The following is a 20,972-nucleotide window of genomic DNA, read 5'->3' on the forward strand; positions in this document are numbered from 1 at the left end:
GTCGTGGTGCTCCCTCTGTCGGTAACAGTGTAGCATTGTGTCATTACAATCTCCCTTCAGTGTTTGGTGATTCATCACGCAGTGCGCATGCGCAGACCGTTCTTGTTCTCTCGTCGCAGCAAGGCGAGAAAGCGCGGCCGCCTGTCCGCATGTTATTAAGTAGACAAAACTTTACATTAGTTCTTAACATATTTCCCATTTCAACCCTGTTTCATGGAAGATTCTGGTAAGTATACATTGCACGCTATGTTTCAGGCGACTAATATACGGGTTTTGTGCGTTTGCTTTTAAGGGTAACCTCTGAGGTAAATGATCACCATCGAGTGGTTAGCAGTCGAGCTAGCGCCTGAAAAGGCCAGGCCGAAACCAGGTGGACCGAACCTACCGAGCATTTAGTGTTTTATTACAGTTGTAATTTTAGCCTTGCAAATTTGAAAGACAGTTTTGTGTCCGCCGTAATAAAGTAAATCGGCTAGTTTATTTTAGCAAACTAATATGACGCCTAATCGATTTCTCTGCCCAGGAAATCCTCGAAACGTTTTCTCAGATTTGGTCGCGTTTATGTAAGAAATAACGTTATAAATTTTTAAATATTTCAGAGGACTGAAGTCAATTATTTTTTTTTATACCACGGTTACCACAGACATTGCTCTGGTGGTTATTTGAAGACATCTGACAGGTCAGGTGTGCGTTTATAGAAAATTAATGCATACCTGTAGAACATTTATCAACCAATCAGAATAAAGCATTCAACAGCCTCGTGGTATAACATGAATTTAGACACGGATCTAAGTTAATATGTCAACTGCGCTTAGGTCAGTGTTAAATTATTATTTACCCACAGCAAGATGTTTCTCAGTAAGTTACTTTATCTGCTATCAGTATCGTTAAACGGCCAGTTGCATAAACATAGCCACCAAGTCCTTATTAGTCTGACCAACTAACAATTAGTTAAGCCTAATCAGTCTAACATTTCAAATTCGGATTACAGGTACCATATTACATCTATCTTTACATGTAGCTAGGGCTGCACGGTATTAAGAAAACATGCAATTCTACTGTTGATTGTTGCGATAACCATATTTCTTACGATGTGTTTTTTTTTTGTTGAGAAATTCAATTTTATTAGCTATTTTCAATCATTTAGATATGTGAAGATCATACTGAATTAAATGAGTAAGACATTCTTCAGATGTAATTAAACCTAATTCAGGCAAAAAAACAAACTTTCAGGCATACTTTTCTTTTTAGGCACAAGTTTGTCGCTGTCGTTTTCCTCGTTCGTCTCTCTCCTCCCGACTTTTTTTCCCCGCTCTCTGCTTTGAGCCACTAGGTTCACCGTTGCTCCGTGGTCTAGCTAGTAGTATAACAGTATAAGATCGACTTGCCAGGTATTTAGTAAAGGGCTCGTTATAGTTGTGCGTAGGTTCTGCGTTGGTTTTCATTTATACTTTTGCGTTGTCATCCGCGTCGACATGCAAACACGAGCTGACTGCTGGTAAGCAGTGTCCACACGTGTAACCAGAGTAGTTAACCAGGCAAGTTAACCCACAAATGAAGAAGAAACAGCAACTTGTTGTGTATGATTTGAGAAGACAAGCAATGATGAAAGTAAATAAACAGCGACTTTTGTTCCAGTTTGAGATAAATCACTCTTCATTGGTCCATCTTTGTTTTCAACGTCGCAAACGAAAATACCTATGACGCAGTTATTTTTACCTGACGTAAACCTGGGTTCTGGTGGGCCAATTACAGCGCTTGCAGTCCGCGTAGAACTGACGTGCTGTTAAAAATTTTGCAAGGTGCATGTTAGGCTACGGAGAGCTACGCACAGGCTACGGATAACCTACGGCGTAGAGCTTACGCACAACTATAAATCGGGCTTAAGGCTCCTTCTGATTGGTCTAATTTGGCCAAACTAAGCATGTAAAACACGAATTATAGACACGTAAAATAAATGGCAGTTATCGTAACACTCCGTGATATAGATACCGCACATACTTTTACTACAACCGCTGCAATTCGCAGATATATCGTAGATTATTTTGATCTGCCTGTTTCAGGTGCGCAGATGACGGGGATATTAGACACAGATGCCCCTGCTGTGGAAGCCGCAGGAAGCGAGTGTGCCACAGACCCGACCGCTGCCGACTGGACCGCAGGACAGGTTCCTCCCGCAAATCAGGAAAGTCACGAATACGAGTCAGTACAACAACAGCTGTATTCGATGGAGCATATAAAGTCTGAAGCAGAAAACATCCACCAGGCAGATCCCACCATAAATGACCCTGGACAGGTTATCCCACAGCCTCCAGAATCAAACGGCCAGGACACGACTCAATCTTCAGAGCCCGATGCGGTGAAAGAAGAAGCTGGTGACTCCGAGAGCCCTACTAACATGGAGCTCGAAGATGCTCCCAAAGAGGAGGGAGCAGAAGAGGCGATTGGTGCTGCCAGTGAACAAGAACCCGGGCTTCCTTCTGAATATGATAGACTTTGGAAGGCTGTGGAAGATAATCCTGAAGATTTTAATGGCTGGGTTTATCTTCTGCAGTATGTTGAACAAGAGGTCAGTGCTTTGACATCCTACTAATGAATAATAAGGAAGCTGTAAACATTCATCAGTGTTTTAAAGTATTTCTTCTGTTACAGAACCACCTGTTGGCTTCAAGGAAGGCGTTTGATGCATTTTTCCTGCACTATCCCTACTGTTACGGCTATTGGAAGAAGTATGCAGACATTGAAAAGAAACATGGCTTTATACAGATGGCAGATGAGGTAAAGATGGTCAGCGCTGAATATTTCCAGGATTGAAAAAAGCGTTTTTGTTTTTTACTTTTAGGCTGAACCACAAGATGGTCTGATCTTTAACCTTGAAAGAGATATTATAGAAATATTTATTCTGTGCTTTGGAAGAGTGATGTGTGATGTAGAAAGGGTTATTCAAATGAACTGATTTGACTGTTGTTTTCACCACAGGTATATCGACGTGGCCTTCAGGCCATCCCGCTCAGTGTGGACCTGTGGCTTCATTACATCACGTTTCTGAGAGAGAACCAAGACACCAGTGACGGAGAAGCTGAAAATCGCATTAGAGCGTGAGTACAGCTCTTATCTAACCTCAACATATGCAATACCAAGTACATGGGTCGGGTGTTATATTAGCGGTCTTGGGTAATTTAAAATGAATTTGTTTTTGGGGAACAGACCCAAGATGACCCAGACTATCTCGGGTTTGTGCATCAAATCCTTTTCTAATCCCTCCTCTGTTTGCCAAGAGCGTTTGTGACGTTGTGTGGCTGGCGGTAGGTTAATTTTCATTGAGCCAGACCTGTCAATCAATTTTGAATGCAGATTTTAGCGGTTACCTTGGTGTCGTCGTCAGAAAATAAATAGAGAAACAGGTCCAGTCAGTTAAAAAATATTGACACTGGGTTGGGCTCGGGTCTTATTTCCCGGGTTTGTCTCAGATCGGGTCTTTCTTTCAAAAATTTGTATTTATGCACTTTGGGTTCTAGTAAAAAGTGTTGGATCATTTTGTATTGGTTGACCTCTAGCTTGAACCCACTTATTTAAATACTGTTAGTTTATTATAGCAGCTATAATTAATTTGATTTTGATTCATTGCTCTGCTCGAATATCAAGTAACATTGTCTAGAGCTGGTTCAAGTATAAATGTTATCGTTTAGGTCATACGAGCATGCGGTCCTCGCCTGTGGTACGGATTTCCGCTCGGATCGTCTGTGGGAAGCCTATATCAACTGGGAGACCGAGCAGAATAGGCTGGCCAATGTCACGGCCGTTTATGACCGAATCCTCTGCATTCCTACTCAGCTGTACTCCCAGCACTTCCAGAAGTGAGTATTACTGATTTAAGATCAGCAGAACATACTGAGATATGCCAAGTGTTGAACAATATGAGTACCAGTAAGCAGTACTTTAATTTTAATTTGACCTAATTTATTTGACAGCTTGTATGAAGCCATTTCAGAGTGAACACAAATATGTAAGAATAATTTGCATGTACCATCAGACCCGTTTGGGACACACGTTTGTTATTGCCTTCGTGCAAACTTGAAGTTTTGACATGGCTATTATCTGAAACACAGTGTTGTGCGATAAGGAGTTTCTAAATGCAAGAATTCCAGCTAGTTTGTTTTCGATTTCAGGTTCAAAGACCACGTGCAGAACAATAATCCCAAACACTTCCTGTCTGAAGAAGAGTTCGTGCAGCTCCGGGTGGAACTGGCCAACGCAAACAGACCGAACGGAGAAGACGCCCCGGGTGAAGAGCTTCCGCCGGGTACGGACGACCTGCCGGATCCCGCAAAGGTAAGAGCGCCACCTGTTGTCTGAGGTGTTACAAAGCATTTCAAAGGTCGGGAGGGTGGGCCTACCTGATCCTGGAAACGAGCAAAATATGTACAGGTTTGAAGGTGTCTTTCCGTTAGCAGCCCAGCTGCGGGTCCAGGTTGGCATCCAATCAGAGACTTGGGCTAAAAGTGGGACGGGATTTTTGCCGAATGACACCGTCCCCCTCCCAGCACCGGGGCTCGGTCCGCAGCTGATTCACTGGGTGTGCAAAGCGTACTATTCTACTCACCACGACCTGCTTGTTTCTGTCAAAGTCATGGTGATGTAAACCCTTTGTGTAGCTGGACATCAGACGAGATAAGTTGTTTCCTTTGTGATGTGATTAATCAGGACGCTTTCTTTCTCCCTTCAGAGAGTGACTGAGATCGAGAACATGAGACACAAAGTGATCGAGACTCGTCAGGAGATCTTCAACCATAACGAACACGAAGTCAGCAAGCGCTGGGCGTTTGAAGAAGGGGTGAGTGTGGATTGCTTTTGTAATGGGATCTTCAACTGGTTTGCGATGGGTTAACCACCACCATGTTTTGAATCAGTAAATGAAACGTGATTAAATGTTTTATCTTATGAAGTTGTCTTGTGTTTCTAGATAAAGCGTCCGTATTTCCACGTCAAAGCCCTGGAGAAGACCCAGCTCAACAACTGGAGAGAGTACCTTGACTTTGAGCTAGAGAACGGCACGCCGGAGCGGGTGGTGGTTCTGTTCGAGCGCTGCCTGATCGCCTGCGCGCTATATGAGGAGTTTTGGATCAAGGTAGTTAGATGGACCTTCCGCTGCCGCGTCATTCCCTCTGTCCACCCCTTTGCTTCCCCATCAACGATTTCATCACTTCCACAGTAAAACTTCCTGCCCTCTTTGCGTGTAACGTTGATATTTGACTGTATCTGTTATATTAGGAGATGGCCTGCTTGCCACACAAGATTTGACTGCAGCATTTGCCAACTTCGTTGCACCTCTCCGTCTTCTACCTTACAGAAACTTATCTTATTGGTTCCATGAAGGTGCTGATGGGTTTAAAACAGAAATTCTCAAAACGATCTTGTCAATGGAAATTCAGCAGTGTGGGAATATGAAATAAAAACTCAATTTTTATGTGTTCTTTCCCCTGTTCTTCTGTTATTTCTCCTCTGTCTCTCCTGTCCTGCTTTTCCTCTGAAGTACGCCAAGTATCTAGAGAGCTACAGCACTGAAGGGGTGAGACACATCTACAAGAAGGCCTGCAGCATTCACCTGCCCAAGAAACCCACCGTTCATCTCCTTTGGGCGGCTTTTGAGGAGCAGCAAGGTAAAGGCGAGCAATCTGATGATGGGTCTTAGTTAGTCCTGGAGCGAAAGGCTGCACATTTAATCATAAAACGATCTCGATTCATGCTCCCACACGTTCTCATTCCTAAATTATAATGATTTGTCTTTCTGTTAAGCCTTTGACGGAATTTATTAAAATATGCATGGGCGCTGTCCCAGAGTCATCATGTAAAGAGTTGACTGTTTATACGTTCACACGCTTTGCTTTCACGGATGCACCAGTTGTGCGTTTAAAATGTGGATGAAGCCTGTGTCCATCGTGCTTTGTGTGTCGTGGCTGTCTGTAATTACAACACGATAAGTAGACTAGTTTGCTTAACTTTTAAAGGAATCCTTTTTACTATTGTCTTAAAAATTATTCTACCAAAAGGGATTTATTGGTTTTCTTACACATTTGAAAAAAATGGAACACTCCACTTTAAAAAAAGTAGGCTCATTTTCCAGCTCCCCTAGAGTTAAACATTTGAGTTTTACTGTTTCGGAATCCATTCAGCCAATACCACTTTTAGCGTAGCTTAGCATAATTCCTTGAATCTGATTGGACCATTAGCGTCATGCTCAAAAATGACCAAGTTTTGATATGTTTCCTATTTAAAACTTGACTCTATTTATTTATGCATTTGGCAGATGCTTTTATCCAAAGTGACTTAACAGTGCAGATATTTTAGGTTTATTTTTAATGCTTATGTATTAAATAACTTTTTAATAACTGGATTTGGGGTTTTATATGCTATCTTATTTTATTGAGATTTGACATTTGATTTCTGAATGTGTTTTAGGAAACATCGACGAGGCGCGTGGCATTTTGAAAGCGATAGAGGAGGCTGTGCCGGGTCTGGCCATGGTGAGGTTGCGCAGGGTGAGTCTGGAGCGGCGGCACGGCAACATGGATGAAGTGGAAGCCTTGTTACGCGATGCTATTACCAATGGAAGAAACGGCAGCGAGTCGTCGTTCTATTCTGTTAAACTGGCTCGACAAATGCTGAAGGTGCAGAAGAACATTGCAAAGGCCAAAAAAGTGCTGCTGGAGGCTGTGGAGAAAGATGAGGTACAGACATTGCATCTGATCTGATTATGCATACATGCATTTGATGTGATATTGGGAATAATCAATTACACTTTTCATCAGTGTGCTCCCTCGGAATTGAATGTCTGATGTCATGCTTGCATTGTTTTTGTCACTAAAGTTTCAATGTGATGCGACTTTAATAACATCAGATTAGGCTCTATACCAGTAACCTGCTCTGTAGGAAACTTTTGTCTGTTCATCAATCGATTGTTAATGTTGATTTATTTTATATTGTCAGCGGAATCATCTCTGTACATTTGTTAAACCCGCAACATTAAACAAAGATTAAAAGTTGCCTTTACTCATTCCAGACAAATCCAAAGCTGTACCTGAACCTGTTGGAGCTGGAGTACAGTGGTGATGTTCAGCAGAACGAAGCTGAAATCATCGCCTGCTTTGATCGAGCGCTGGGCAGCTCCATGTCACTGGAGTCACGCGTCACATTCTCTCAACGCAAAATCGAGTTCCTTGAGGACTTTGGCAGTGATATCAATGTGTGAGTGCTGGAGATTTGTCTCAGCAGGAGGATTTCTTTCTCTTCCTCTATAATGTTTTTAAGGTTATGTGTGTGTTCCTCTTACAGACTCGTGGCCGCCTATGAAGAGCATCAGAGGCTTGAAAAGGAGAGCGAATCATTGAAGAGGAAAGCAGAGAATGGGTAAAGTGAAATCACATTAACCACACACTGAGCTTGTTAACATCTGCAGTGAATCTCATTGAACCTGTGCTTCACATTTAATCATCAGAAAAAAATTGGGACTATGGGACATGAAATTATTTTTGTTTTTTTTGTGAAGCAAATGTCCTCATTACTGCTGTGAGCACATAACAGACTGATGTTATTGAGATGAATCCATAAAGGACTTGTTTTATTAATAACCAACATCATTGTTATTGCAGCTCGCAGGAGTCCGACTCAAAGAGACAACGGACAGATGACCAATCGGCAGCTTCGGGTCAAATGATGCAGGACATGCAGGCTAACAGTGCAGGATACAACTACAACAACTGGTATCAGGTGAGCTGCTGTGTTGCTTTGATCCATGCCATTGCTTGAATGTATTGATACATGTATGAAATTGTTAATGTTTTTTATTCTTTGCCAGCAATATAATTCCTGGGGAGCTCAGAATTCCTGGGGTCAATATGGGCAGTACGGGCAGTACAACCAATACTATCCTCCACCGCCAACATAACCGACCACAATCAGAGCTTCAGAACGGCGATCTTTTTACCTACATCTTCATGTTCATCATCATCATCAACATTCATACACTCACTCACTCGGATCAGACTACAGTGTGTTTTTCTTTTCTGGCATGTGTTGAAAGTAAAAGTGCAAATGAGTTTTTAATGAAATTTGGTTGATTTGGTGGCTGTCTGTTGTTGGTTCAGTTATGTAAGATGAAACCTTTACATTTGTGTGGAAGTTGAAAACGTAACCCTTTAACCTCATCCGTGCTCTGCTATATGTAATGGTGTTTTCAGAGATAAACATGACATGAAGACATTTTTTTATTTCAACTTGATTTCATAATAAAGAGTTTGACATGCTATCATTTACAGTGTTGTGATATTTTAACCTAGACATGAAAAAATGGTTTAAATCAGGTTAGAGTCACTAATAGTTATTGTTATTTTAATACCTTGTCTTGGGTGTGTTAAGGTTTTATTTTTCAAATGTGTTTGAGAACACCAGATAATGTAGCCTAACAACAATGGACCTAAAGAAACCCAGCTAGATTAATTACTCAATTGTGATTAACAGAAGTTTACATAAAATCCTAAATATTATGAAAGAAACATTTGCTAAAATATCTTTAATATTATTGACTAAGGTTTTGTCAAAGATTCAAACTTAAATGCTCCAAATCTAATAATTAACCTAATAGATTTTAGCTTGAATTTCACACTTGATCACGTGTTTATGAAATTGATGAAGAAAGAAAATGATCAATAAGTCAAATGAATAGTTTAGTTAGATTTGAGATTTGATCATAATTTAAAACAGACTTTTGTGTTCAGTGTATTACCTCAATATGGGTTACTTGTAACTATTTTTCAGCTTGTTTATAACGAAATTACTTCATTTAAGTGCCAAAATATTAAGACTAGTTAATTAAGATGAATCATCTTTTGATTAGATAGTTGACGTGGTGTTAACATCTCGTGTTAACTTTCAGAATAGAAAAAAAGACCATGAAATTAACCTGTATTATAAAAAGTTAGTTTTAAATTAAGATGTCTTGCATCAGACGAGTACATGAGGGTTCCGAAGAACTTAACATTTTATTACAACTTTTTCTGACCCGTTAAACAGAAACGGTTTCGTCATCACGCACGAGCGTGGTCTGTATGTGACGCAGTTTTCTTCCCAGCGTTCTTTGCTGCGGCGCGCATGCGCACTTTCCTTTTCTCGAGCAGTCGTGGGTCGGCTAGCATCACTCGACGTAAGGCCTTATGTTTAAATAACAAATTTGTCATTTTAAAGCATTTAATAAACATAATTAATTCCCTTATAGATTTTATAAAGTTTAAGTGTATTGTTCGATGGTGTTTTTAAGAGATATCGCGGCATATTAGCGGTTTATGGGGATTTATTTATACCGCGTGTGCTCGTGCCATACAGCCAGACACGCGGAGAACTCTCGCTGTTAAAAGTCTCTCACATATCGAGAGGTGGTTTAGTTTTTATGTTTAGATGTCTGTCTGTGTTAAGTCGAACGAATATAAATTAAGTGGATGAATGCAAAATATCTTGTACTAAATATTAAAGCGGTCACGAGCAAAAACCCAAGAGATGAAACCCATCTGTTAGTACCATTAACCTATTTAACGAAATAATTGATTCTCATGATATAGTCGTGATTGTATCATTGTTTTTATAGATTGCTCTTTTAAGAAGTGTTATGGTTGTTAATAATCTCTGTATTTGCTTTTCAGTAAACATGCAGCTTTTCGTACGCGCGCAGAATCTCCACACCCTCGAGGTGTCCGGACACGAGGCTGTCCATGAGATCAAGGTGAGATATCTTCATTGTTGTGACCTGTATGTGTGTGTGTTTGTGATGGAGAGTTATATTGAGGTGTTTTTTTATGTTGTTAGGCCCGTGTTGAACTTCTAGAGGGAGTATCTGTAGATGATCAGGTTCTTCTGCTGTCTGGTGCTCCTCTGGAGAATGACGTCAGTCTGCAGGACTGTGGCATCACTGAACACTGCACCCTTGAAGTCGCCGCCAGACTCTTGGGAGGTAAATCTTTAAATGTATTTGTAAATAATTAATTTATTATAGAAATGCTTGTTAACTTACTGGAGGTGGAGGTTTTGACTGTAAATATATTTATCCTATGAAAAGGGCTCTTGATAAATCAAGAACTGAATGAGAATACATAATGAGGCTGTTTTCCTGACAGGGAAAATATATGTTAATATATTATATATGTTAACCTGAGGCAGCACAAACAGGCTTTTCAGTCTGAGATTAGGATAAGGCAAACCCAGGTTTGAGTTTTAACATCGGTCTTTGTTGTTTAGGGAAAGTCCACGGATCTCTGGCTCGTGCTGGTAAAGTACGAGGACAGACACCCAAAGTAAGTCACCTGTTTGAATTGTTATTTAGCTTATTAACTTTTTTTTTTATTACATTGACCACTGTTTTCTTCGTCCGTCTGTAGGTAGACAAACAGGAGAAGAAGAAGAAGAAGACTGGTCGTGCTAAGCGTCGTATTCAGTATAACCGGCGCTTTGTGAATGTGGTGCCCACCTTTGGCAAGAAGAAGGGTCCCAATGCAAACTCCTAAATGCTTCTTTTGATGTGTTTCAGAGAAATGTCATTCATAATAAACGTTCTTGAACTAAATGTTTGTCTGAATTCAAATGTATCCATATTGATTTCCAATGGTCTATGCAGTGGTACAAAACTCAATTTACATTTTGACAGTGTAAGTTGAATATTTTTTTGTGTAACAAACTATGGTACTCAGCATTTAATGTGGTTCATAAAAGTTTATCAAAGTTGTTCCAAGACAAGAAAATGGGTATTACAGATTGGTTTTATGTAAACTTTTATTAAAGGTTTTGACTACTAGTGTAGTTAAGATATCATGAATGATATCAAGATGCCCTGAATAAGCTGCATAATTTATGAAAAATGTTTGAGCATCAATGCTTGTTTCTAATCTTCTGTGATTGATTGTTGTCTTGAGTATCAAAGCTTCATCTCAACATTACTGAATAGCTACAAGAACACAGTTGTGCAAAGAATGCTGAAAACAAACAAATGTTCAAGCGTCCAACAACACCACTTTAAATAAGACTATTCTTGCATGTATTCAATATTTCAAGTGTGTATTGTGTAGGTATCTAAATAAAGACTTGCTCCAGTATGTAAATTAAGAGGAGGGAAGGGAGGCAGATGATAATATATTGGTAATCATTATAGTATTTATAAATGTGATATAAACTCTTTCATCTCAGTCAGAATAAACTCAAAGACTTTCCTGCGACACTTTGAATACAGAGTTTAATTAATTTGTTATTCATGTTGAAGCATAAAAAAATGCAGCATTTACATTTCTTACATGTTTGGGTTAAATTTGGCACTTTAAACAATAAAAAAACCTGGAATGACACAAATACTTTAGTCTACTGCTTCAGCAATTAAAATCTTTTATTCAGACATTACCATGGTAAAGTATAATTACAAGCATGTCATAAACATCAAAGACTTTTATTGACAATTATGTTAAGTTTATGCGTGGAGTCAATGTTTGCAGACCTCTGCAGTTCATCCCTGCCATGCTGTCAATCAACTTCTGGGCCACATCTTGACTGTCACCAAACTGTTCTTGGATGGTTGGGAGAAGTTGCTCTAAGGGGTGGGGAACCCTGGTCCTGGAGGGCCACTGTCCTAAAGAGTTTAGTTCAAACCCTAATCAAACACACCTGAATTTAATTTCCAAGTGATCCTGAAGACTTTAATTTTATTTTTCAGGTGTGTTTAATTAAGGTTGGAACTAAACTCTGCAGGACAGTCGCCTTCCAGGACCAGGGTTCCCCACCCCGTACTAAATCTTTCTATAAAAATAATGTAATTGTCAAAAAAAGTATTTGAAACTTATGAAATGCTTGTAATTTAACTTCAGTATACCATAGTAACATCTGACAAAAACATTTAAAGATGATTTTATATTTGTGTCATTTTCAAAACTTTGTCCATGGCTGTGTACTCTATAGACACATGCTAGATATGCAACACATTAATGGAATTAAATTTTTTCATGCAAAACAAAGCATACTCTATAAAACAGCAATGTATTCATGTTTTCACATTTAATAGTTTGTGTAAAAAAAGACAGACCACATTGTGTTGAGTATTTTTTTTATTGTAACATGACAATCATGCAGCTTTCGAAGAAGTCATTGTCTCATCATTCCAACAATCTCCATGAAATGTGAGGAGAGAAACAAAAGAATATGTGAGTTATAGTGAAGTGTTTCTGTGTTCTTCATCATCATCATCATCAGCGATCAATCAATAGAAACCAACTCGACTTCAAAAATCAGCTTGGCATTTGGTGGAATTCTGAGTTGAAAATGGTTAAGGCAAGTTATACAATATCTGTTAGTTGCTTTAGATTGAAAAGCTCAAGATAAAAGTCCTAGACTGAGTGATAAGCATAATGAATGTTTCCATTACACATATATATATAAAGGATACTTTGAGTCAGGAACTCCTTTTCTCCCGTATGCCCATTCAGGATCGATCTCCAGTCGAGCAGTCTCACCTTTACTCATCTTCATCAGACCTTCATCCCACTACAAGAGAAACATGACCTCATGATTTACTGTACATCTAATGTAAAGCTATAATAAAAGTGTTCAAGTCAGATTTACCCCTCTGATGACTTTGCCCATCCCGACTTTAAAGAGCAGAGGCTTCGTCTGTTTCTTCTTCTTTGCAGCTATTAAAGGAGAACTTAATCACCAACTGAATCCACAACAAACATGACATGCATTTATTATTGCATTGCATTCCCCCTTAAATACATCACATCAGACAGGTCAAATGGGTTTGTATGTTTGAAGTTGGTGCATTACATGCAGGAATGTTTGTATCAAACACGGTCCCGTCCTCAAGGGTTCCAGTGTACCAGCAGCCCACCGTATCTCCTTTCTTGGGAAAATGTGTCTTGTCGCCTTTCTTAAGAATTGATTTGGTGAATTTAGGAGGACCCTGAAAAAACAAACAAACATTCACCTTAAAAATGAATGTGAGGAACGAATAAAAGCAACACGACTAGGATAAAACGATACAAGTCCCTGCAGATAAGGTCAAGGTTTACTTTGTACAGTCGTGGCCAAAAATATTGGCCCCCTTGGTAAATATGATCAAATAAGGCTGTAAAAAATTCATCTGCATTGTTAATCCTTTTGATTTTTCTTTTAAAAAATTTACAAAAATGTATCCTTTCACTGGATAATAAGAATTTATAATGGAGGGGAAATATCTTTATGAAATGAATGTTTTTCTCAAATACTCGTTGGACAGAATTATTAGCCCCCCTAGAAATTCTTATTGGTAAAATATGTCTGAAGTATATTCCCATTCATTTTCACAATTTTCAGAACTCCAGCATGATTGTAAACACAAAATCATTCAGCTCTGGCTTCTGTTTCACAAAAATATAAAGAGGAGGGGAAACAAAGCCTAAATTCCCTTAATCATCCATCACAATGAGAAAAACCAAAGAATATATTTCTGATGTGCAGCAAAAGATAATTGATCTTCACAAATTGGTGAAGTGGCTTTAAGAAAAGAGCTAGAGCAGTGAAAATGAGCATTTCCATCATCAGGGCAATAATTAAGAATTTCCAACCATCAGAAAATGTTACAAAACTGCCTGAAAGAGAACCTATGCCTATATGGTCCTAATGTGCGGTGAGAAGGAGAGTTTGAGTAGCTAAAGACTCTCCTAGAGTCACAGCTGAAGAATTGCAGAAAATTGTTGAGCCTCTGGTTCAGAAAACCTTTTAAAAAATTGTCAAACAGAACCTACATCAACACATGTTGTTTGGGAGGGTTACAAGAAAAATTCTCCTAGCTCATTCAAAAACAAACTAAAGCATATTCAGTTATCAGTCATGACTGGAACTTTAAATGGGAATGGCTTCTATGGTCAGATGAAACAAAAAAATGAGCTTTTTAGCAGCAAACACTCAAGATGGGTTTGGTAAACACAGAGAAAAAAAAGTACCCCATGTGTACAATGAAATATACTGCTGTGTTTTTAATGTTGTGGGCCTATATTTCTGCTGGAGGTTCTGGACATCTTGGTAAAATACATGGCATCGTGGATTATATCAAATACCAACAGATAAAAAATCCGTAAGTGACTGACTCTGTTAGAATTCTTATAAAGGGCCATGTTTGGATCCTCTAACTGTACAATAACCAAAACACAAACCTCAAAAACAACACAAAAATGGGTCACTGAGCTCAAAACCAAGCTTCTGCTAAAGCCATTCCACTCTTCTGACCTGAACCCCACAGAAAATGAGAGGAGTGAACTGAAGAGGAGAAGCAACAACATGTAGCTGGGAATCTAAAAGGTCTGGAGTGATTCTGGATGAAGGAATGGTCTCTGATCTCTTGTTAGGTGATTTCTTACCTCATCAGGCATTATAGGAGAAAATTTAGACCGGTAAACTAGCAAATGGAGGTTTTAAAAAGTATTGAATAAAAGGGTGCTAATAATTTTGGACAATGTGTATTAGAGAAAAACATTTATTTCATAATCATATTTCCCCCCATTTTAAATTCTTATTATCCAATAAAAGAATACATTTTTGTGAATTTTGTTAATAAAAAATCAAAAGGATTAACAATGCAGATGTATGTAGTAGACATATTGTTAGTAACTTTAAGTGAGCCAGCTGAATGAATAAATCAAATAAAAATGAATAAAAGCTCATAGATGTGCTTGTGTTTGTAACTAGTTCAACCCAATCTCAAGGCATTTTGTGGTATAGTCAGCAAATATTTGACTTATTTATCAGTGTTCATGGACACGATTTTCTGCTTTTTTTTCATGTCACTCAGCACAAATTTTTTTGTGTTTCTAACACAACTTTCTTTTTCATGTCATTTTATGTGTATTTATGTATTTTTTCTGTTTTTCAATCATTGTTGCTTGGGGTTAGATTTGGGTTAGGATGTAATGTTATTGGTTTCTTCATGTTTTCCTTTAAAGGTAGGGTAACAGATTTGATCCTGAAACATTTTTAGTTATGCTGGTTAAAAGTCTCCTCACATCCTGATAGCAATCACTGTGTTAAGTTGTTTAAATGTATTTGTAAAAATTTATGTCATCTGTGAAAGGCGTAGGACCAAAAAATGTTCAACAAATCATAGATTTCGGTCCGAACGGACGTTTCCTTTTATGTCCCTCATACGTAAGCGTAATTTGAATTCCCACCGCGCAGCGAGTCCACGCAGATACCATACGTCATCACGTGCGCTCTGTCTGTAAACAGCGAGAATAGCAAACTTTTCTGCTGAATTGACAACCTACACAGGAGCAACAAAACTAAATGCATCTTTTATAACAACAACAGCAAAAACTTCCTGGATCAGCAAGAGCAAAAATCCAAATGAACATTGGTAAATTTACTGCTTTACCGGCGAGATGCAAACAGCTGCAAGAGGCAAAGGGTCTGAAAGGGTCGTTGCACTGTTTATTTTGGTAAGGTAGGTACGCGATATGTTTGTAATGAGATGGATTCAGATATTATACTTTGATGAAACATTGTGTTGCTTATGAAATTTGTGTTCGTTTACGGATTAGCATAACGATATAGTTACTACGTCTACAAAACCGAATGTGTGCTTAAACTAATTCTGATGTAAACCAGTTGTTTATGTTGGTTATTTTGGAAGTGTTATTCACTTTGTACTGCAAAGTTTTCTCACTGGTGAATGAGACATGAGACGTGACCGTCTGATCTGTGCGTGTTCATGTGTTTGGAAAGAGGCGTGACTTTGGAGAGCGATTTGACTTGAGGGTGGGATCGGGATTTCATTGCTAGGCGGCTACCGTTAGCATTTTTCAAAATGTGTTACCCTACCTTTAAATTTTTTTATATTTTCCCTTGGGATGTTTGAAATGTAACAAAGTTGTATTAACACCAACCCCAAGTGACAATGGTAAAAAAAAGACAAAAAACAATACATTACATAAAACGAATAAGAAATATCGCAGCGATATTCTCCCGGACCCCGCCCACCTGCCATACATTATGACCGGAAGTAAAGAGAGATCGTTTTTAGGAAGGGGAGGACATTTGCATTTTTGATTAAAGATTATGAGGGCACATGAATTTTTAAAAATTAATGAAGCTCACAGATAAATCATTTGTAAAAAAAAAATACGACAATATTACAAAACAAATGTCAGTTTTTTGTTTACTTTCATTGCGAATTTAAATGTTAAAGATTTAAGCAAACCTCTCATCATCCTAAACTCCCGATGTGCTAATAATAACAAGCTGCAGGTATCATACGATGATGCATCTTAACTTTTATTAAAAGTGCCAGTCAGAGTCATGTGCCCAGGTTATGTCCAGTCATCCAAAATTTTGTATATAAACTTTTAAAGGATTTAAACGTCTCTAAAGTACAGATGTGTACCTAACGGTGCCTAACGGTCACAATCATTTCATTTTAAGAGGCATTAGAGAAAGTGTTTATATGGACATTGAATTTCAATTATTCTCTTGCGGTTGTTATTTATGTTGCTTTTTCTTTCTTTTTGTATATAGACCTTCATGAGTCTGAAATAAAGATATCATCATCAATAAACAACATCCGGTCACAGGATTGATTGAGAGGAGGACACTGCTGTGTTAATATTTTGACATGTATTGGTGATACCTCATCTTCTACAACTTCTGTCTTCACTTGTTTGGGATTATCATCAAGTTTTACAGCTTTGACCTCTTGTGTCACCACATCAACTTCTGTACCCTTAAACCTCTGAAAAAAAAACAGAAAACAAATACTGGACTGTGATTGGACAATTGAAGGATTGCGTAAAATCAAGTAGAGCAGCGTTTCCCAATCCTGGTCCTCAAATACCCCCTCCCAGAAAGTTTTAGATGTCTCCTTATTTAACACAACTGATTTAACTCATCAGCTTGTTAGGGAGACGTATTAACCATTCTGGAAGAGGCTGATAAGTTAAACCAGGTGTTTTAAATAAGGAGACATCTAAAACTTTCTGAGAGAGCAGGGCTCCAGACTAACTTTTTTCACTAGGATCACAGTAGCCCCCAACTGAAAATTTTAGGGGCACAACCAAAAAAATTAAGAGCATACACCGTAAATCAACATGCTAACCAAATAATCACATTTCTACAAATTTCCACTGTATTTCTAATACATACTTCGATGATAGATGCAGAAAGTACAATGTGCTGTTTCAAATTCACAGTCACATCAGAAAAAAGGTCAAATTTACTGGTTGCACATGTGCGACTGGATGTAAAATTCAGTGGCACACTCTCAAATTTTGGTGGCAAAATGCCACCATTTGGTGTCAGTCTGGAACCCTGGAGAGGGTACTTGAGGACCAGGATTGGGAAACACTGAAGTAGAGTCAGCGGCGGTTTCTCAATAGGAAGTCTGCAGCCTCCGGAGGTCGCATATGCAGGCTGTATACGTCATCAAGACGGCTTTATTTAAGTTAACTAAGCATTACATACGCATGTCAAAAACATATTACAACAATTAACAATTCACTAAGAATAACATTCAGTGTTAATATTCTGAAATAAGACAGTCTCGATGACGTATGCAGCCTACAAATGCGACCTCCCGAGGCTGCAGCCTTCCGATTGAGAAACGGCCAGAAGCAGCATCACGTGAACTTGACTCTAAATATAAAAACACATAATACAGACCTTGCTCAAGAACAGCTGGTTATAAGCTTCAAGAAGTTGCTCTTTTTTGGCTGTCTTTGCCACATTCTTGATGTTTCCCATAAGTTTGTGTTCAGATAGAAACTGGAGACATAAATATCATGTATATTAATACACATATAACACAAATAAGAATATTGTGAAGACATACAAACTTTACTCTGATGTTTTACTCAAGAGTATTTCAGTAACTTGACTAAAATGATCTGACGCTTATGGGAGTAAAACTGAAATCAGGTCTGAGAGTGCACACGCATTATAAAACACACTGCAGTCCCTCTCGTGCACATCACTGATGTTATTTGATGAGCAGTGTAGTGCAGTGTCGTGTAGTGTAATGCAGTGTAGTGTGTACACTACCGAGTGTGCCGCGTTGTCCTGGATGAATTTAATAACATCTTTTTTCGGTATTTCTTCACCCTTTAGCTGCTCATCGCTCCACTCGCGTGCGGGTTCAGCCGCCATGACAATCAACGAGACTGCGTCACAGCCGGCACGTGCGTGTCAACAACCAATCACAGATCACAGGTCATGCTCTTAAAGCGACCGCACCCTGTTATTGCTGTATAAATAAAAACTCTACAATAAATCTTATCATAGTTAATGATTTTTTATAATGTGTTTGGTTTCAATTCATTGCATTTGAAAAAATATATATTGTGTAGCGAAACAGGCGCTGATTTTTTACTTTAGTTAATGTGTAATGTTGCTGTTAGAACATAAATAATACCTGCAAAAGTATAAAACTCCAAGTTTAATGCCAAGTGATTATTCGTTTTTCAAGAACTACAGACCTCTAGCTTCCTGGTTAGATGACAACAATAATTATAATTTTTGACTAACTTTCGCCTAAAGGCCCTGCTGAAAAAAAACAGCATACCAGCAAGACCAGCATATGTTGTGTTTTTGGTGCTGGTTTGCTAGTGAACACCAGCTAAACCAGCATGAAACCAGCATCAGCACCAGCATTAGCACCAGCTAAACCAGCACCAAAACCAGCATTAGCACCAGCTAAACCAGCATTAGCACCAGCATCCCATGCTGGTCATTAGGGTGGCCATTCGTGCCAGTTCCGCCGGACACGTCCCGAACATGTTTTCGGGTTCGTTCTCTGGAAGTCGCGTTGGTTGACCGCATACGTCATCAAGGTTTAATATTTCGGGTTTAATTTCAGAAAAGCAACCGTTACATTTCAAGGTAAGAATGAAACTACAATGATTGTATGTCTTAAAAAAAAAAAAATCTTAATTTTCTAATGTATTTTAACTGAAATGTGAGAACCTCGATGACGTATGCGGTCGAGCAACGCGACTTCCGGAGAACGAACCCGAAAACATGTTCGGGATGTGTCCGGCGGAACTGGCACGAATGGCCACCCTACTGGTCATACCAGCATATGTTGTGTTTTGGTGCTGGTATGCTGTGACCACCAGCTAAACCAGCATAGACCAGCATAATTCCCATGCTGGTCCATGCTGGTTTGATGCTGTTTTTTCAGCAGGGGGTCGTGACCTCGTTGCATATCCATGGAGAAGAGAAAGAGTTGTGTTAGTAGAGTTTTTGTCACCATGCCATTGAGATGCTGTTATATTCATCCCAGAGTTAAATCCCCTTTGTTTGGCCTTTACTGAGGACAGCTTCCTTAATTTGCAGTGACCTTATCAGACAACATGCACTAAGCTGTTGTTGAATCACAACACACTGGACCAGCTTAACCAGGATAACCAGACATGCCATGACCAGAGATGCGTCAGAAACCGCCCCCTGGTTCACTCATTCATTATTTCCTATATAGCAAATGACAATTGAGTCCACTAGATGGGGAAGAAGGGAACGAAAATGAGTGAGCGATTTCGGACACTGACGTTTACATGCCATGAGTCGGAGAGCTGTCGCAGAGATTCGTCATAAACCCCATAAAAACCCATATATTACACCTGTGTGGATTTATTGATTGTACTGTGAAACGTAAAGTTTACTTTCTTGTTTGTCACATCATTTGTCATGTTAATTATATTAGTTAATAATAAAGACAACTGTTTTTATTTATTAATTAATAAAATGTGTATTATATTTTAAATAAAAGATATCGCAATTATTTTGATTTTCTTTATAAAACAAAAATAGAAAATAACTGACAACAAGAATTAAAAAAATTGTGTATAATTGTAAATCTTTGGTGTTTGAATGTACCCTCAAAATCAGAGTGCATTGTGGGTAAAAAGTAGTGAATGAATCTAGGGAATAAAGTTGTTCCCTCAGGTTTCGGACACTACTACAAAATGGCTGACACGTGATATAGTGCACTATATAGTGGATAGGGAGCGGTTTCGGACACAACTCAGGAGTTGGGGTGTGTCCTCCAGAAGTCACATTTGTCGACCGCATTATAGGTCATTGAGGTACTCACAGTCTTCCCCCCTCTTTAATTGGGATAAATGAAACTAGATGAGAGTGAGGTGATGGGGTGGAGGAGCTGATGCTGTAAAAATCTATAACGGGACAGAGGTGAGGGACTGCTTTTTATAGGCACCTCTTCACGCTGATTGGTTGAATCACTTGACCACGCTCCACCCGAACTTAGTTAAATAAACTTCATGAAATGTAATGGTTGCTTTTTGAAATAGAACCTTAAATATTAAATCTCAATGATGTATGCGGTCATAAACACAACCTACAGAGATGATGCACCTGAAATCCTGGCCAGGACCCTAAGCTACACAATCAGAACTCCTTAAGACATCAGCTCGTTTTTAGGACACTGTAAACAGCGCTATAGTCAATTGTGGGAAAAATACAGCATTTTTTTTACATGTGAAACATGAACACATGTTATACTGCACACTGTAAACACAATCAAAGCTTCAAAAAGAACAGGACATTTAAAAGCTAATAATGAATTAAATAATTGTATTAGTTTATGACAAATGAATGTAATAGAAATCTTTATATTATAATAGAAGTAAAGTGTGAATAGGAACAGATTCAGTGAATGCTTTGTGTATTGTGATGATATGGTAAATTATGAGGTGTAATACCAAATTATTTCATTCATATAAAATCACCATTCATCATTGTGATGGTGTGATGAGGAAAGAAGCGTTCATAACTCAGGGAGACAATTCAAGCACACCATAAAGATGTTATATATTTAATACATTCATATGGCTTTATGACAAATAAAATATTTATATGATATTAAATAATAACAATAAATTCTTATCTGCTGCTGCTACAGCCCTGTT

The 20,972-nt window shown here is 38.6% G+C and overlaps 3 protein-coding genes across 3 annotated transcripts; 2 read left to right on the top strand and 1 right to left on the bottom strand.

Moving 5' to 3' along the window:
- Positions 1-81: 81 nt before the first annotated feature.
- On the top strand, positions 82-8,308 carry prpf39 (PRP39 pre-mRNA processing factor 39 homolog (yeast)). Its single transcript, XM_065256579.1, has 14 exons — positions 82-226; positions 2,064-2,569; positions 2,653-2,778; positions 2,980-3,098; positions 3,690-3,857; positions 4,170-4,332; positions 4,727-4,834; positions 4,964-5,128; positions 5,534-5,660; positions 6,460-6,728; positions 7,061-7,245; positions 7,333-7,407; positions 7,650-7,767; positions 7,856-8,308. Exons 1-14 carry the CDS (start codon positions 214-216, stop codon positions 7,943-7,945), a joined length of 2,232 nt encoding a protein of 743 aa, XP_065112651.1. The 5' UTR covers positions 82-213; the 3' UTR covers positions 7,946-8,308.
- An 809-nt stretch (positions 8,309-9,117) lies between these two features.
- On the top strand, positions 9,118-10,609 carry faua (FAU ubiquitin like and ribosomal protein S30 fusion a). The gene is made up of 5 exons (XM_065256578.1): positions 9,118-9,199; positions 9,693-9,772; positions 9,856-10,000; positions 10,285-10,340; positions 10,425-10,609. Exons 1-5 carry the CDS (start codon positions 9,148-9,150, stop codon positions 10,548-10,550), a joined length of 459 nt encoding a protein of 152 aa, XP_065112650.1. The 5' UTR covers positions 9,118-9,147; the 3' UTR covers positions 10,551-10,609.
- A 1,504-nt stretch (positions 10,610-12,113) lies between these two features.
- Positions 12,114-18,246, bottom strand: fkbp3 (FKBP prolyl isomerase 3). The gene is made up of 7 exons (XM_065256577.1): positions 18,088-18,246; positions 17,710-17,811; positions 16,682-16,783; positions 12,850-12,985; positions 12,646-12,713; positions 12,470-12,567; positions 12,114-12,334 (listed from the first exon to the last, which is right to left on the bottom strand). The coding sequence occupies exons 1-7, from the start codon at positions 18,190-18,192 to the stop codon at positions 12,280-12,282; spliced, it is 666 nt and encodes a 221-aa protein (XP_065112649.1). The 5' UTR covers positions 18,193-18,246; the 3' UTR covers positions 12,114-12,279.
- Between the last annotated feature and the right edge of the window lie 2,726 nt (positions 18,247-20,972).

The sequence above is a fragment of the Paramisgurnus dabryanus genome, chromosome 12 (genome assembly GCF_030506205.2).
Source record: "Paramisgurnus dabryanus chromosome 12, PD_genome_1.1, whole genome shotgun sequence".
Classification (NCBI taxonomy): Eukaryota; Metazoa; Chordata; class Actinopteri; order Cypriniformes; family Cobitidae; genus Paramisgurnus; species Paramisgurnus dabryanus.